We start from the raw sequence: 17,909 nt of genomic DNA on the forward strand, positions 1-17,909 counted from the left end.
AGGAAGAGCTGGATTACGCAGGTAAAGGAAGGCCCCCTGCAGCCTCTTGTCCCCATCCCACCCTCCTTTCTCCCCTCTGCCTGGGACCCCACTCTCCCCAGCACTGGTCACCACAAATGCCTTGCCCCCTACAGGGGACCTCTAGCCTCCCTACCTCTCTCTGCACCTCTGGAATCCCACAGAACTTTGTCACTCTGGCAGGACTTAGAGGCAGAGGGGCCTGGGTGGGACCTGACCCCTGAGCTCGATCCGAGCCCCAGCACTGAGGCACCCAGGGCTTCAAACCCAGGCCCAGTACCTCCTCCTGGGCACCCCCTCTGCCCTCCTCCGAGCCTCGGGCCCACACCCCTCATCAAAAGAAGGCACCTTGCTGGCCTCCATCTCAGAAAACCTCCAAACATGCATACACAGTTCACGCCAGAAGGGTTTTTTATTTAAGAGTCTCTAGTGCCAAAGCTGTGGCATCTGGAAGGTCATTCTTGGTGGCCGCCTCTGCCAGGCCCTGTGACGAGCACCTGGCAGACAGAGGCCGGCGTTCATGTGTCAGGCAGAAGAATCCAGCTTCTCCGCAGATGGTTCAGACGCGGTTGTCGGAAAGGCAAATGTGAGCCACGGTTCCAGTTCAAAGGTCCGGAAAGCGCACAGCTGCTAGGCGGCCCACCCCGTTTAGTCACCACCCTGGCCCATGAGGACACGGTGGAGGGTAGAGATAAAGCAGCCCCCCCCCCCCGCTCTGGCAAACAGGGCGGAGAAAGGGAGAAGGAAAGTCAACAAAAGAAGCCAAATCACAGGAGGGAGCCGAGGACCAGCAGGCCACTGTCCTCAGAGTGGCCGCCCCTCTCTTCTGCAGAGGCTGAAGTGCCACCTTGATGGGCCAGGGCTGCAGAGCACCCATGCCCAGAGGGCCTTGGGCACCAGGGGACCCCACAGCAGGGCAGCCCCTTCCCAGGAAACTGAAAAATCTGAAAATAGGGGCGAGTAGGGAAAGGCCAGAGTTTTCATCCCAAGCAGTGGAGCAGACAATAAACAGGCAAATTTGCAAACCCTGCAGAATGCCAGAAAAGAGGAGATAAAAAAAATTACAAAACACCTTTCCAGAGAGAACAGAGTAGCCCACCCCCAAAGGCACTGCTAGGAGACTTTTGCAGAAGGATATCCGTTGCAGCAAATAACCCTGGGGAAATAGTGAAATGGGAGGCCTCTATCATCCTGAGGAGTCAGCCCGAGGCCCTGCTTCCAGCAAGTGTCGGGCACTGGAGCTGCAAGATAAGCCACCACCCAAACCCACCTGTGCAAGGGGTCTTCCTGCAGTAACCTCCTGGGTCCAGGTGGGTTCCTAGGCCAGTCTGGCCTGGACCAACTGCAAACGTAGTCCCTGGCAGTGGGCTTTTTTCAGCCAAGCAAATCACCATTCATTTAAATTATCACAGTGATTTTTTTTTAAATTCCATTTCTAAGACCAACTATGTAGAACGGTGACAGGGCAGAGAAACACACATGGATGTTACTAAGCAAAGGCTGCCAAACACTTTCTTTTCTCTTTAGAGATGGAGAAATTATCTCACATGTACATACACACACACACATGCACACACACATACATGCACACACACATGCACACATACACACACATGCACACACATGCACACACACAGGTCTAGGTTTCTCCCTGATATTCAGAATTCTTTGTGAGCTAGCCATGCCTAATTCTGCTGAACCCTTTCGGAAAAAGAAAAGAAAAGGAGCCACAGGACGTGTTTACATCTGCTACAAGCTGAGCAGCTCTGAGCCCTTGCACTCTGAACTTTCACGCGGCCACCACCAACGAAAGGCCAGAACTCGACCAAGCCCAGAAAGGCCACAAAGGGTCAGACATATAAAAGTTCGTAGATCCAGGAGAGCAGACGGTCAGAAACCCTAAATATGCCGTTGAATACCCTTTAGGCTCTTCTTAGGTTCTTGGTAACTTCTGATCTCTTTTACTTTTGTCGGCAGTTGCTTTAAAATTATTTTTTAAATCAGCATGTTTCCCCTTGCCCCTTAGCAAGGCAAAAGCCCTCTTGAGGAGGGAATAAAGGGTGACATTTTAAAGGAGCGTCCAGAGGGTGGTGTCTCCTGCAGTGACATTTGGAGCCGACGTTCTACATACAACTGTGCCAGTGTTTCATAAATAATGTTTGTTATGGTTTCAACACCTCGGACGGGACAGCTTCCAGATCCTTCACACCCCCCAGCTTCAGCCGACCAGCCACAGGATGCCAACACGCTGGAGAACAGGTTTTACCTAAAAGAAGAAGAACAAGTCAGTGGCCTCTGGCAGAGCCGCACACCCATTGTGACCCCCTCCCTAACCACGACCATCCTCCAGGCCACGTGGCCGTCCTAGCAGGGCAGTTGACACCCCTCCCCATGCCCCTCCAGCAGTGCCTCCATCTCTCTCACCCCCGTCTCTATTCCTGCCACACAAGCTGCCTTTTCGGCCCTTGAAAACGCCACCCTCCTCAACCCCAGGACCTTTGAAAGTGCTGCCTGGAACGCACACCCACTCCTCCAGGTAACGCCTTCCCTTCCCTCAGCTCCCACCTCAGGACGCTTTCCTAGGTCCCCACACAGACCCCTAGTACACCACCTCTCTTATCCTTGTAATCCTCCTTCCTAGCACTTCTGTGGGTGTTTACTCCGGGGCTCGGCAAACCTTCCCTGTAAAAGTCCAGAGAGTACTAAATAGTTTTGACTTTGCAGGTCCTCTAGTTTTCGTGGCAGCTGCTCAACCCTGCTGCTGGAAATGCTTGGCATGGCTGTGTTCCAATAAAACTTTATTTGTGGACACTGAGGTTTGAATTGCATTTAATTTTTACATGTTATTCTTCTTTTGCTTCTTTTTCAACCATCAAAAATGTAAAAATCATTCTTGGCTCAGGAGCCGTACAAAAATAGGCAGTGGGCTGATCTGGCCCAGGGCCCTTAGCCTGCTGGCCCCTGGTATATGGTTTATGTCATTATCTGATTCGTGTCTGTCTCTTGCCTAGACTGGGAGCTCCCTGCAGGTGAGACCCTTGTCGGAGCTTGTTCATGTTTAAACCCCAGCACCAAGCACAGTGTCAGAAAATTGTAGGGGGTGCAAGAAATATTTGTACAATGGGTGAAAGTTGAAAAACTAAATCTATTCAAGACATCATCCAAAGGGACTTAGAAAAGGAGGGAAAATTTGAGAGGTCCCCAGCATCTATTAATGTTTGAACATGGGCATTACATAATCACATGGAAAAACAGTGGAGACTTAATATCAAATAATAAACTGCTTTTCATAACGTTATATGATCCCAAATATAAATATCAGGTAAGTAATTACTGAAAGATATGGACACCGTATTTTTAGGAAATACACACTTAAGTACTAGGGGGAAAGGGACATGAGAGACGTAACGCATTCAGAAAATGGTTCAGAAAAAAAAAAATCTGAACACACACACAGAGCCATCATAAGACAAGTGAGGCAAAATTTTAAAATAGGAAAATCTAGGTAAAGGGTATCTGGGTGTTCTCTCTACTGTTTTTGTCTTGCAACTTTTAAGTTTGAAATTATTTCCAAATTAAAAAAAAATAGACATGGGTATCCTCGTATTGACCACTAGGGTCCCCTGTTCAACAGATTAGAGGAAGAAAAAGATAAATCCCCACGGCCATGCCCACGCTGTGAAGGCTGGTTTTCTTGCGTCACCCACATGCCCCCTCCTCTGGGCTAGGAAGAGGGGGGCTCACCCCTGCTTACTGACATCCACGGAGCCCAGACACCCCCACTCTACAGATGCAGCCTGAGGACCTCAAATGTTAAGACTCCCAGCGGCCTTGACCCCACAGTCAGGTCTTCCCCTGCATCCTGCTGCAAGTTCAATGTTGAGCGTGAGGGGTCGGGGCCAGGGGACTGGAGACGGAGCAGCAAACTTTCAAAAACCAAGAATCGGACCAGAGTAAAGGGACCCGATTCCCAAGAGCTACCCAGAGCAGGTGTGCATATGAACAAAAGCAGACTACCGTGAGCCTGCTGAATCTGGAAACAGCAGACCGTCAGAATTCGCAGAGATGTGAACTTTATATACCGCCAACGCATTGAAAATTCACCTTCGCAGGTGTCCCAAGATTGCTATTTTTTTTGAACTGCATCTTCCGGATGCCCCAAGGGCACACCCCGGGATGCTCTGCCAGCTTCCCTGCCTGCACCCCAACCCCCTGTGGGCAGCTGTTGACTCCTGTGCTTACAGGAATAAATGCGTGCACGCGCGCGCACACACCACACACACACACACACACACACACACACACAGCGGGTAGGGGAGCCCACCACAAACCATCAAGCACATCTGATTCCGCAGGCTCCCTCCTCAGCAGAACTAAATCTCCAGGACTGCTCCTGGAAAAAGAAAACAGATGTGCTCGCCTGCCCCACGGGGAGCAGCTTCCCTGGGCACGTGCCAACACCTCAGGGGTCACCAGCTCTGGATCTCAAGTCTGAGCAGTGTGCTTCACTGCCCTTCAGACTCTCTGGTGTGACTGTGACTCGGGAAGCTCTGGGGAAAACCGACAGAGGGACTGGGGTGAGGAGGAAGGTTGTAAAGTCCCGGCCCTCTTCTTTTCATCCCGCTGTTCCCCTGAGGCCATGAAGCTTTGGGGCTCTCCCCTGGGGAGGGTCCTGGGGGGACAGGCTCACAGATGCAGCTCACCCGGTTGGCCCTACACCCGCTCAAACTCGCACCTGTCGACATGCTATTACTTCTTCCTCGGATGCCCTCACTCCTCCCTGCCCGTCAATGTGCTCCAGGCTCACTCCCTTGTCCTTCCAAACCCCCTCTAAGCTTCATCTCCTCTGGGAAGAGGTGCCAGGAAGATGTGCCCCTGGTGGCTGCCCACAGCACCCTGTTCTTTCCTCCCTGTGGCGTTTACCAGGTCCTCTTGTAAGAGTCCATGTTCCTGGACCCCCCACCTCAGCACAAGCTCCCAGAGGGCAGGGCCAGGCTTACCCATCCTGCACTCGCAGTGAGCTGGGTGCACATAGAAGATGACAAGCAGAGATTTCTAAGAGGGATCTCTGGGCCCTTTCCCTCCTCCAGAAAAGCCAAACTGCTATTGACATCCCTGCTTTGTCACTAAGATTAACCAGAAAGGTGGTCCATGCAGACCCCGCTCCCACACTCCCTGGAAACTCCAGGTGAAGTAAAGGCACGTTTAGGTGCCATGACCCATGCTTATTCCCTTCCGACTTGCAACCGTCCTGTACAGTGACATTGGGTTACAGCCATCCCAGAGAAGGACAGGGACATGCCCCAACCTGTCCCTGTCCCATGTTTTACAAGAAGTTTGTCTGTTGGCAGAAAGAGCCCTCCACACAGGAGTACCTGTCTCAGCACCTGTCCTGCACACTGGCAGCTGACCCCTCGGTGCAGCAGACAAGGACACCTCAGGAAGACAGCACAGCAGCCACGGAATGGAGAAGCCGAGGGAGGAAGCCGGGCCACGTGTGTGAGTTCTCCTGAGACAGACAGACATGAGGACCACACCACCAGGTGCCGGGGGGCCCTCGGCAGTCTTCCCACTTTCATCCGAGGACATCGAACACAAAAAAGAACAACTGAATAAGGAAGCTAGCTTTTACAAAAGCGCTGCTAGTTAGGACTATTTGTGTGTTTTCCTTTTTTTCCCCCTTTTCTTTGCCTGATCCTTACACAGCTCTATAAACTGTGTGTCCATGTAGGCAGGAAACTAAGTCAGATTCACTTAAACATGGATGGACCTAGAGCTTATCATACTAAGTGAAGTAAGTCAGAAAGAGAAAGACAAATACCACATGATATCACTTATATGTGGAATCTAAAATATGATGCAAATGAATTTATTTACAAAACAGAAATAGACCCACAGACATAGAAAACAAACTTATGGTTACCAAAGGGGAAAGGGGGGAGGGGGAGGGATAAATTAGGAGTTTGGGATTAACAATATACACACTTCTATATATCAATATAAAATAGCTAGCCAACAAGGACCTACTGTATAGCCCAGGGAACTATATTCCATATTTTGTAATAAACTATAAGGGAAAAGAATCTTTAAAAGAACAGATATATATATATCTGTGTAACTGAATCACTTTGCTGTACACCTGAAACTAACACAACATTGTAAATCAACTATACTTCAATGAAAAACAGAATCACCTAGCAGTAAATTTTCATCGCCACACAAACTCCCGTTTGCATAGTCTCCCTCCTCATAGATATAAAACTCACGATACCTCAGCTGAGAACTGCCCCCAGAATGCCAATATTGCTTTTCAGAGAAACAAAAATGCCTCAGGAGACGCCCATTTATATATAACACATAAGCTCGGAACTCTACGAGCAAGAGGGTCTGGGTTATTCAGACTGCTTTGGGGATGGCCTCTGATGCCGTTTCAGGTCCAAGGAGGATGCTCCGGCCACCCTGTGGAGCCCACAGGTCACCAGGTCCCGCCTGATTCCTTCCAGGCCCCAGAAGCTCAGGGTACCGGTTGCCTCTGCAGCGGTCCCCACGCTGATGCTTCTAGCAGCCTCACTCCTCGTCCTCAGGTGATGAGGGAGCGTGGGGCGGGCCGAAGGGCCCTCCGAGCTCAAGGATTCTAGAAGTCACTGCCCTGAGTGTGCTTAGCAGGGCCTTAGCTTTGTCTCTGCCATAGGGTGGCCATGGGGACCCTGACCCCTGACCCCTCAGTCTAGGATAAGCAAGTCAAGTCCATTTTCTCCCTCTCCCACCACAGCCTCCAGGGGCCTCTGGCTGCAAACAGCCACCAAACGCCTTTTGTTCCAAAGCCAAGATGCCAGGCACAGCCCCCAGAGGTGCAGGGGACATCTCATCCGTTTCTAATTATATTCCCTCCGGAAGCCCTGTCCACAAGAGGGTGGGAGTCAGGCATTTCTGGGGCACACATCTGCACCCCACGGGCCACGTCTCTTCCACACCTAAGAAGCAGAGGCACCAAGCCCGCCCTCCCTCCCGGCCCCTGGAGACCAGGACTGGCCAGAGCTGCGTGTCCTCCCAGCAGCACACCTTTGGGCTGCGCTTGTCATGGCTCCTGGTGCCACCTACCAGACAAACGGCAGGAAGAGCGGCATCTGCCTCGCCTCAGGGGACACCTGGAGGGTGTCACAGAAGGCTCCGGTGATAAACCAGGGAGGCCCAGAGGTCCACGACATCAGCCACATCTGCACGCTAGGCCAACCAAGCTCAAAACACATGCAGCCAGGATGCAAATGCCTTTTGAAATACGGAACCATTTCAAAACCCCAGGGGTCTCTGTACTCCATTTAGCCAGCATTTCTCTCTTCCAATTAGCCTTTTTAAGTACAGAGTTGGAAACTCACTTCCACAGACTCTTTTCCCTCCCCACATCTGGCCCTAAACATCGGAGGCCTTACCTCATGAGCTGTGACATCCCAGTGGCGTGGGAGCCTGGGAGGAGGGCTGCCCACGGAAGCCTTGCCCTGCCTGCCTTCTCTCCACCCCACTTCCTGCCTGGCGGATGCTCACGGGCTCTAAGTCAGGAGATGTTATCAGCAAGCTGCACGTGTAACACAAGGCAGGTTACGGCCTTACTGCCCAGGCGCCAAAAAACGTGATTTTCCTCTTTGCACTCACTCATAAAACCACCCAAGGCCATGATTCAGCCACATCCGATTTAAATGTCATCTGTCTCCCAGGGGGAACCAAAAAATTTACCTGAGCCATCTCTAAACAGGAAAGACGAGGACCTGTGAACAGATTGTCACGTGCAGACAGAGCAGTTCTCAAAAACGCTAAAGCCAACATAAAATTGGCCTTAAAATTCTTGTTCTGTCAAACGTATTGACCTGAAAAGTCATTTGTGATACGCTGTTCGGGTGGAAAAATGTTCCAAAGCAGCACGTGTAACATGGTCCTATTTCTGTAAAAAAGAAAATTCCACGGGTACGTACTCACACACACTCCAGTGGTTATCGTTAAGTAGTGAGATTAAAGGTGATTTTATTTTCCCTTTTTCTTATCCGTAATTTCTATACCACACATTACATCTGTAATAAAAGCTACGACCTGGTCTTTTTAAATGGTCAGTCATCTTTGGGCCTGAGGACTAGAGTGGTTTTGTGTCCAGTGACTCACCCCCAAGTTCACTCACATCCTCACAAACAGCACCAACTTCTCACATGAACCACTTGAAGTCCGTCCTTCACAACAAACAGGGAAGCAGGATGGCGCCTGGACATCAATAGTTTTTTCCAATCTTCAAACAAAGAAAGCATCAAGGTCCAGCCAGTTTTAGCATATTCTACTAAACATTTAGGAAACAAATAATTCTAATCTGATACTAACTATTCCAGAGAAAAGGAAAATAAGGAACCGACCTAACTTGTTTTATGAAGCTAGTAAAACTTCTACCAAAGCCTGACAAGGATATTACAAAATAGGAAAATGACAAACCAATCTCAGTCACTAAGAGAAACAAGAAAGTCCTGAGCAAAATATCATCAAACTGAATGTAGCAATGTGAATAAAAAGATAACATGACCATGACCGAGCTCCCTTATCTCAGGAATGCAAGGTTGGTTTAATATTAGAAAACAAATCAATGAATATGAGTTCACCACCTTAACAGATTAAAGGAGAAAGTATAATATTCTCAACAGAGCTAGAAAAAGAATTTAATAAAATTTGACATTAGCAAACTAGAGGAATAGAGGGAAGCTTGCTGGGGAAAAAAAATCTACAAAACCCTACAGCAAACACTGCTCTTAGTGTCAATATTGAAAGCACACCCTTTAAGATCAAAAACAAGACAGGATGCCTATTATCATCACTTCTATTTAACAATGACTTAGAGGCCAAGAGTGAGTATAAAAAGGCTTAAAAAAAGAGAGAGATAAAATGTTGAAGGACCTGGGGGTAAGGGAGGCAGTCTTATTAGTCTCAAGTGATATATCTACATAGAAAACTCAAAAGATCTGCATTTACACTACTAGGATTCATAAGAGTTTAATGAGGTTGCTGGATTTTTTTAATCAATATTTTTTTAAAAATCAACTGCATTTCTAGACACCATGAACAGAAGTAAGAAAGTGATTTTTTTTAAAAAAAGAGATCAGATTGAGGTCATGAATCGTGTGGCAGCGGCTTGCAGAGGAGCCTGTCTTTGAAGCTGTCCCCAAAGTGACAGCAGAGAGAAGCCAGCAGCCCCAGAAGCAGAAACCCGGGCGTGGAGACTGATCCTGTGGGATACAGGGGTCATTAACGTGGATGATCTGGGATGAAAGACTAATATGAATGGGCTTGCTGAGTCCTGAGTTTCTGCCCAGAATCGGGGTGGAGGAGAGGCATGGAGGTGCCTGGGGGACCTTAAGTGATTCCTGTATTAAAAACTACCATGTGTGAAAGGGCCCCATGCTATCGCTGTGTCTCATAGAGATAGAGGGCCCATTATTACAGTGGCCAACAAAAATCCTCCAGAGCATTGCCACAGACCAGGGAGCAAGCTCGGACTCTCAAACAGCAAAAGTATCACCTGCTACCTTAACACCTACCAGGTAGTTCCATGTAATCATTTGCCTTTGGAAACAAAATCACTATGTTGAAGAGATACCTGCACCACAACGTTCACAGCAGCATTATTTACAATAGACACAAATACTGTACGATCTCACTTATACGTGGACTCTAGAAAAACCAAACTCATAGAAAAAGAGATCAGATTTGCAGTTATCAGAGGCAGGGGGTTGCGGAGGGGGAAATTGGGTGAAGGCGGTCAAAAGGTACAAACTTCCAGTTACGAGATGAATACCTCCCGCGGACGTAATGTACAACATGATGACTACAGGTTAACACTGCTGTATGATAGACCTGAAAGCTGCTAAGAGGGTAGATCCTATAAGGTCTCATCACAAGGTAAAAAAAATGTTTTTGTAACTATGTGAGGTGCTAGATGCCAACTAAACTTATTGTGGTGATCATTTCATAATATATGTATGTCATTATGCTATATACCTTCAACTTATACAGTGCTGTATGTCAATTATATCTCAATAAAACTGAAAAAAATGTTTTAATTTTGAAATCATTTGCCTTTGATGGTGAGTTTCACAGCCAGGAGCAATGCCAATACAGCACTAACTGTTCCTAGGAAAGGAACTTGCTCCATTATTTGAAGAACTGAGACTCGTTGTGGAAGGTTCTTAATCTGACAGTGGTTTCAATACTTTCCTCCTCTTTGTGACACCAGACACGACCTCCACCCAGCAGTCTTTAGACCACAATAATATTTGTATCCAGATTCTCTAGAGGGGCCCCTTTTCCAGCTTATACTCAAGAAAGAGTCAACAGTTAGATTTTCTGGACAGACAGTGATATTTCTTTGCTTAGGGTCTTTTCTTATGTAGTCGGGTCTGAGGCTACCACAAAAATGGCTCCATCTATCCTAGCCCCCGTGGAGTCGGCTCACACACCAAATATGGATGAGATCCCATCCCACGGCTCAAAATCAAAACAGTCTGTTGATCCACTTAAGCCATCAAGGGCTCCCTATGGTACAATAACCCCAGGCCTGCAGGATGCAGCTGAGCCTTTCCATTGTGATTCATAATGAGGACATCGTGGTCTTCACATTTTGTTTCGTTTCTGTGCCTTGAATATGAGACCGATAAAACGGCTTAGCAATAAAATCAGTATAATCACTTTCTTATGTACATAGTATTTTGCAGTATGGGTGCAGGTTAGTAATTGTTTTGATTCTTCTCAAAGGGGGCTGCTCTATACCTAAACTGCAAATTATAGCTAATGGTTTGTTCCTCCACGTTATCTATAACCAATCCATGTCAATGTTGTGCGTTCTTCATAAAATTTAGGTGTGATTTGTTAACAAACTCTGTTTCCAATATTGGTATATATGTGAACATGATAATACAGACATTTTTTTTCAGACATGAGTATAAATAAAATAGTACTTTAAAGTAAACAGTATTTTAAAGTAAAAAGAAAATTGGGAGATTGGGATTGACATATATATGTATAAAATAGATAACTAATAAGAATCTGCTGTATAAAAATTTTAAAAAAGATTTTTTAAAGATACATCCTACCCCCCAAAAAAATTTTTTAAATAAAGAAAAAAAATATATATATATATATCAAAATGTAAAACACCTGGGAATATATCTAGCAAAAATTTATAACACATTTATGGAGAAGTTTTTGAAAGACATCTTTTCCAATACCTAAATCAATGGAAAGTTATTCCATGTTCATGAATGGGAAGAGTCAACATAAAGGGCCTGATTCTCTTTTTTTTCTTTATTGAAGTACGGTTGATGTACAATGTTATGTAAGTTACAGGTGTACAATATAGTGACTCAAAATTTTTAAAGGTTATAGTCCATTTATAGTTATTATAAAATACTGGCTATATTCCCCATGTTGTACACTATGTCTCTGTAGCTTTTCTTTTTATTATTATTTTATTGTTTTGTGGTACGCGGGCCTCTCACTGCCGTGGCCTCTCCCATTGCAGAGCACAAGCTCCGGACGTGCAGGCTCAGCGGCCATGGCTCACGGGCCCAGCCGCTCCGCGGCATGTGGGATCTTCCCGGACTGGGGCACGAACCCCTGTCCCCTGCATCGGCAGGCGGACTCTCAACCACTGCGCCACCAGGGAAGCCCCTGTAGCTTACTTTATACCTAATAGTTTGTAGTTCTTAATCCCCTACCCCTATCTTGCCCCTTCCCCGCTTCCCTCTCCTCACTGGTAACCACTAGTTTGTTCTATCTGTGAGTCTGCTTCTTTTTATTCTGTTATATTCACTAGTTTGCTGTATTTTTTTAATTCCACACATAAGTGATATCATACAGTATTTGTCTTTCTCTGTCTGACTTATTTCACTTAGCATAAAGGGCTGATTCTCTTTAAATCAACCTACAGAGTCAATGAAGTTCTAATCGAAATCCCAAACACTTGCTTTCTTGAATCTAACTCCTTTATAGCCAAGAATACCCAAGGCTGTGCTGGAAAAGGACAAGTCAGGAGGTACAGAAAAGCTGTGTGTGATGTGACTCTTACGGGTCAGCCTGACTGGGTGACACGGTGCCCAGATATTTGGTAAGACGTTAGTCTGGGTGTGTCTGGGAGGGTGTTCTGGCTGAGATTAACAATTGTCTGGGTAAACCGAGTAAAGCAGATCGCCCTCCCCAGCATGGGTGGGCCTCATCCAACCCACTGGAGGCCTGAATAGCACAAAAGGCAGAATAAGGGGGGATTCGCTCTCTCTGCCTGACTGTGTTGGAGCTGAGACATCGGTCTTCTCCTGCACTCCCACTGGAACTTACACCATCGGCTCTCCTGGTTCTCAGGCCTTCAGACTTGGACCTTTATAATAAGTCTCTTTCTGTGTGTGTATATCCTATTGATTCTGTTTCTCTGAAGGACCCTGGTGGGGAGGGAGGAATCTCCGGATAGGGTCCAGCCTGGATTTGCGTCTCAACTTTGCCACTAATAACTGCGACCTTGGGCAACCCATGGCCCCTCTCTGGGCCTCCAAGCCCTCATCCCTAAAATACACTTGCCCCCAGCTCTAACACTGAGAATCTCACATACCCAAAGTAGTACTTCCCCAAAGAAGCCGAAGCCCAAACTACAATTCTGAAGTCAAAAAGTCATTCTGACTTTCCTACTGGCCACGTTAAAGAAACACACCTGCCTTTGGAATTCAGCGGTAAATTCCATCCAAGGAGTAACCCCCACCCCACGCTCTCCATTACCAACTAAGCAAGGCTGAAAAACAAGTTTCCATTTGTGTGCATGGCGCGTGGTACATGGCGGTTGCTTGGACCAGATTCCCCACAGTCTGTACATGACAAGCTCGTTGTCCGAAATTCAGCCCTCCTTTCGCTCCCACAAAGCTGACTTCTCAAGGGTTCTCATCAGGAAAGAGTTGAGAATAAGCATTTCCCTGCAAGTACTTCCCTGCTGGCTTTCTGGGTGCTGTGCGTTCCTGGGAGAGATCAAAGCAGTTCCCCCCTAGAAGCAGAATGCCCCAAGGTCAAAGACTTAGCCAAAGAACAAGAATACACGCCTGGCCACTCACTGTCTTCTGAGGTGAACCGCCCCACCTCCCCAAGCCAGCGAGCCCAGGAGAAAGCCACTGTTCCCACCCGGTACCTGTATTTGATGTCGAATACTGTGGAGTCCTCGTCTTCGTCATCCTCTTCGTTCAACGGGGCCATTTCCACTCGCTCGGCTGGAGTGGTGATGATGTCATACTTGCGGGTCTTCTTCAACCTCTTCCCCGACCTGGAAGAGGGGAAGCACATTCCTGAGAACTCAGCGATGCCCACTGGGGTAAGCCACGCTGCTGCCCCCAGCCCGGCCCCCAGGAGATCTGGCAAATACCCCAGCTCCTCCATTTCTGGCCATGGGACCTTGGGCGGGTTCCTGACCTCAGCAACCCTCGTGGTCCTCACCCACACCTGCCCAAAGCACCGTAAAACCCAGTGATCAAGATCTATAATGCCCAAATGCAAGATTTTAAAAGGCAAAATTAATGCAAAATAAATACACGATGAGCAAAAGACCAAAATGTTCAACATGGACGGAACTCAGCCCTGCCCCTGGGCTGGCATGATGCCCCTCATCCCTTCATCCCCTGGCCCCTCACCCTCATCCCAGCCCTGCCGTGTTGGCAGGTCACTGCTCCAAGCACAGGCGTCACAGCCTGGCACTGTGTGCCCTGCCCCATGGACCAGCCAGGTGGATTAGAACGCAGGCTTGCCCACTTTCTACCTGTGTGATCATGGGCAAGTCAGTCAATCTCTCTAGGCCTCAGTTTCCTCATAAATAAAACGGGATGAGAACAGTATCTGTCCCTCGGAGGCGAGGGAGGATTAAGTGAGATGAGGCGTTTAACAAGCTTACACACAGCAAGCTCTCGGCAAAAATGACTGTCTGTGAAAATAATCAACAAATAGGAGTTAAACGTGCTACAGCCTCTCTCACATGACAAGAACTTGTACAAATGAGTATTGTTTCCATCACAAGGATTTGTGAGCATTGGGAGTTAAAACCCTATGCTTTTACCTCTGGGACGGTAGACGGTCACTGGGGACCACGGGGAAAGTGCCGAGCAAGCCTTTCCATCTCCAGTGTCAGACCCTCTGCACGAAGCACGAGACATTGATCAGGACACAGCTGAAAGTTTATGATGCCACAGGGAACAATATTGTTATTATGACTACTGATGCTTTAAGCATTTCTTTCTGCACTATTTTGAACTTTTTCCCAAATGCCTTGTATTCTCTGATGTCCCTCCTTTTTAAAAAATATTTGAAACTGTCTATGAGAAACCAGCCAAACCCCCCAGAATCATAAATGGGGCACTGAAGAATCATATTCTCTAAACATGCTTCCTGCAGACTGTAAGCCGTACCCAGCTGGAGACCACATCAAAGACACATGCCCGGTCTCTCTGTCCCCAGCACACAGAAACTCCTCAAGAAGTTTGCAAAACAATGAAAACAGAAGTTCACCGTCAAGAGTTTCTTAGCAACAGCAACTTGCTCTTTTCTTACCTCGTGTTATTTATCAAAGACATGATTTGTGAAAGGATTGTTTACATAGAAAATATAAATATTTATCTATACCTTTGGCTTAAAGCAACCTGTACAACCTATAGCACTGCTCCTTGTGGTTCTTTGTGTAGAGACTTTGGGAAATCAGCTATAAAGCCTGACAATCCCCTAGCCTCATTACAAAGCAATTTGCCCTTCCTGCTTTCATCACAGGCACGCACGCAGAGGTGTGGGTGTGAAACTGCATGGATTTCAAACACGTTGCAGCACGGTGCAAACACCAAGCCAGGTGGTTAAGAGGTAAGAGGGGCACAGCCGGTCACCTCCCCAGTGGCCACGGGACAACAGTATTTTGGAAGCAGGCTTTGTAAAAGGGAGCGTAAATGCTTACGTTATAAATACCGCTGGTCCAGATTCTCACAATCAACAGATTCTTGTTTTCTCTCCACCTCCCCACAAAGGAGTAAAATAGATCTTAGTGTTCTGCCCCAGATGACATAATCCCTGACCAATTCAATCTCCAGTACTGGATGGGGAAATTTAAGCCCAGAAACGGCTCCATATGCCACAAGCAACCCAAGACAAAGCCACAAGGAAAACCACCCACCTCCCAAGCCCTCTAGACTAGGCTCTAGTAGATCTAAGCTCCGGATCTACACAGACGCACACATCACACTTTTCTCAGAAGTCTCCTATCTCTGACCTGACGGGTCACAGCTGTTCAGAAGAAGCACCTGGCTTTGCAAAGGAGCCAGACTTGCCCTTCTGTTAACTGTGCCCAGTGCCAGGGCTGCCCATTCCCAACACACATCTGGACAAGCATCTGGAACACTGGAATAGGATTCGTCCTGTGGACCCGAGGGTTTGAGAAAGCTCCTGTAGATGCCCAAAGAGACTGGCGCCCAGATGGTTTCTGGATGAAGAGTCACCATTGTTTGTAACTGTTTTTCAAATATCATGAGGCTTATTAGAAAAATGCAAAATCTGATTCATAAACCTCGTCCTGCACTTGGAACTTGAAACCTTGCTTAGTCTTGGCTCTGAAGCAGGACTGACTGCTGACCCTGGGAGAAGGTTCTGGAGGCTCTGACTTCAGCCCTGCTTCATGGAAATGGATCCCCATCAACCATAAAATCACCTTCCTTCTTCCTGATTGTTCATAGAGTCTTGTGATGAGAAAATTTACCTGCTGAGCTTAAAATAAGACCCTTGAACACTTACCACGGGAGAAGCTGGAACACAGCCCAACCTCTAGAACACCATGGCCTACTTGCTTTAATGACAGCCATTCCAAGCAGGTCACCTGAGAAGGTAATTTTAAACCTGAAGATTACACCAAAGTTTCAGTGATGGTTAATTTTATGTGTAGACTTGACTGAGCCACAGGCTACCCAGACGTTGTCTCAAGCATTATTTCTGGATGTGTCTGTGAGAGTGTTTCTGGTTGAGATTAACACTGGAATGGGTAGACTGAGTAAAGCAGATTGCCCTCCCCAACTCAGGTGGGTCTCACCCAATCACTTGAAGGCCTGAATAGACAAGAAAGGCTGACATCCCACAAGTGAGAGAATTTCTCCTGCCGGACTGCCTTTGAGCTGGGACCTCTTTCTTTTTTTTTTTTTTTTCCTGCATTCAGACTAAAATGGAAATCTTAGCTCTTCTTGGATTTCAAGCCTGTATGTGTGCATACACACACACACACACACACACACTCTTGGTTGCACTTCTCTACAGGGCCTTGCCTAAACCAAAAGGCCGTTAGCAAGAACCCTCATACATGCATTGAACGCCAGTTTTGACACAATGAGCTGAAGACATTACATTTCAAATAATCAACTTTCTGAGCCACAATACCTTTCACAAAAAAGTACTTCCTGCTGTTTCACTACTGGACATGTTAATAAGGGAAAACCAGGACTTGTGAGAAGTTGAAAGAGACTCAGCTTCATCCATGGCAGAAGGTGACTGGCTGTGCCAGAAAGAAACCACATGTATGATTGGAGTCGCGTGGGGTGGGATGGGTGGAGGGGGCCTCACCTCATGTATTTTTCAAATTAAAAGGTGAGCCCTTCCCTTACTAGCTGTGTGTGAGTCAGAAGCTGGGAAATGCATGAATAGTCGACCAGCATTTCCCGCAGACCCTTAGATTCCCAAGCCTCACTGTCCCGGGTCAGAGAACAGAGACACCCTGCCTCGGAGAGGAAGACGTGAGATAAGGGGAAAACAGATTCGTTCAAAGCCTACGTGACCTCACCGAGTCCTGCTGTCTCTTCTGAGTGTGGATGCTCTAACGCATCTTTTCTGATCAATAGCGGTCCCTAAGAGTTGAGCTCCTCCCGGGTGCCAGCTAAGCAAGTTACGTGTAAGATCACATGCAAAACATATAAATCACCCTATAAGGCAGCGCTGTTATCTCTGTGTTCCAGACGAGGAAACTGAGGCTCAGAGAGGTCGATCTCCCCAGGACCAAGGACCAAGGGCCGCTCCAGCACGAACCTCCCTGGAGGCTCACCTTGAACCACCTCGTGCCAGGCAAGAGGCAAGGTGCCAGTTCCCCCACTCACTCCCTCTGCAAGCCCACTCCACACCGCCACTAGACTCCACCTCCACTTATCTTTAACACCAAGAAACTCTTTCCCTTGGTACACACTTTCTGGAACTTGTCGCTTACCACAGCTCACACATTCCTATTTCAAATTGATCTGGGCAGACCTCTCGTAAACTCTTTCTAACGGTGACTCCCTCAGGACACATGTTGGTTTGGGGCAGCCCAGCCTCCGTCTCCTCCCTCCTTTGGGCATCTGTATCCTTGGTGAATGCCCCTCTCCATGGTCCCCGTGGGTGAGGAGGCCTGACCACTGGCCACACCCCCAGCTCCAGGAGTGGACCATGGGACTTAAACCTGAGTCAGAATCAGTGTATTGCAACCCCCGGGGCCATGGCTGGGAGGTTGGGGGGAGTATGGGACTAATCGGAGCCAGTGACCTTTGCTAGGCAGGCAGGAAAGGGGTCAGTAACTCACCCAGGTGAGAGCTGCATCGCCATCTTCTAGAAATGGAACATAAAGCCAACATGGTAGAGGACAGATTGGAGGGAGAGACCAAGCTCCAAGTCTACTATGATGCCAGCCCTCCTTGACACCAACAATGCTACTCTGTTTGTCACCGAAGCCAGTCTGGTCAGGGCTTTCTGTCACCCACAAACAAAGGAACCCTAAACGTTGTCACAGGGTCTCGAAGGAAAAAAGGCATGGCTGTAATGATAAACACCATCTCGGGATTCTCCCACATTTTAAC

The 17,909-nt window shown here is 47.6% G+C and overlaps 1 protein-coding gene across 1 annotated transcript in view; it reads right to left on the reverse strand.

The window, feature by feature from the left end:
- Positions 1 to 411: 411 nt before the first annotated feature.
- FAM174B (family with sequence similarity 174 member B) overlaps positions 412 to 17,909 on the reverse strand; it is a 30,909-nt gene continuing 13,411 nt past the window's right edge. Inside the window, exons 2-3 of the mRNA XM_022598893.3 lie at positions 13,208 to 13,339; positions 412 to 2,284 (exon numbers count right to left, since the gene is read on the reverse strand). Of these exons, the coding sequence (XP_022454601.1) occupies positions 2,281 to 2,284; positions 13,208 to 13,339 (136 nt within the window). The 3' untranslated portion in view covers positions 412 to 2,280. The remainder of the gene's footprint in view (positions 2,285 to 13,207; positions 13,340 to 17,909) is intronic.

The sequence above is a fragment of the Delphinapterus leucas genome, chromosome 2, assembly GCF_059928025.1.
Source record: "Delphinapterus leucas isolate spDelLeu-1000000601 "Yukka" chromosome 2, BTC_Dleu_Yukka2, whole genome shotgun sequence".
In the NCBI taxonomy this organism is placed as follows: domain Eukaryota; kingdom Metazoa; phylum Chordata; class Mammalia; order Artiodactyla; family Monodontidae; genus Delphinapterus; species Delphinapterus leucas.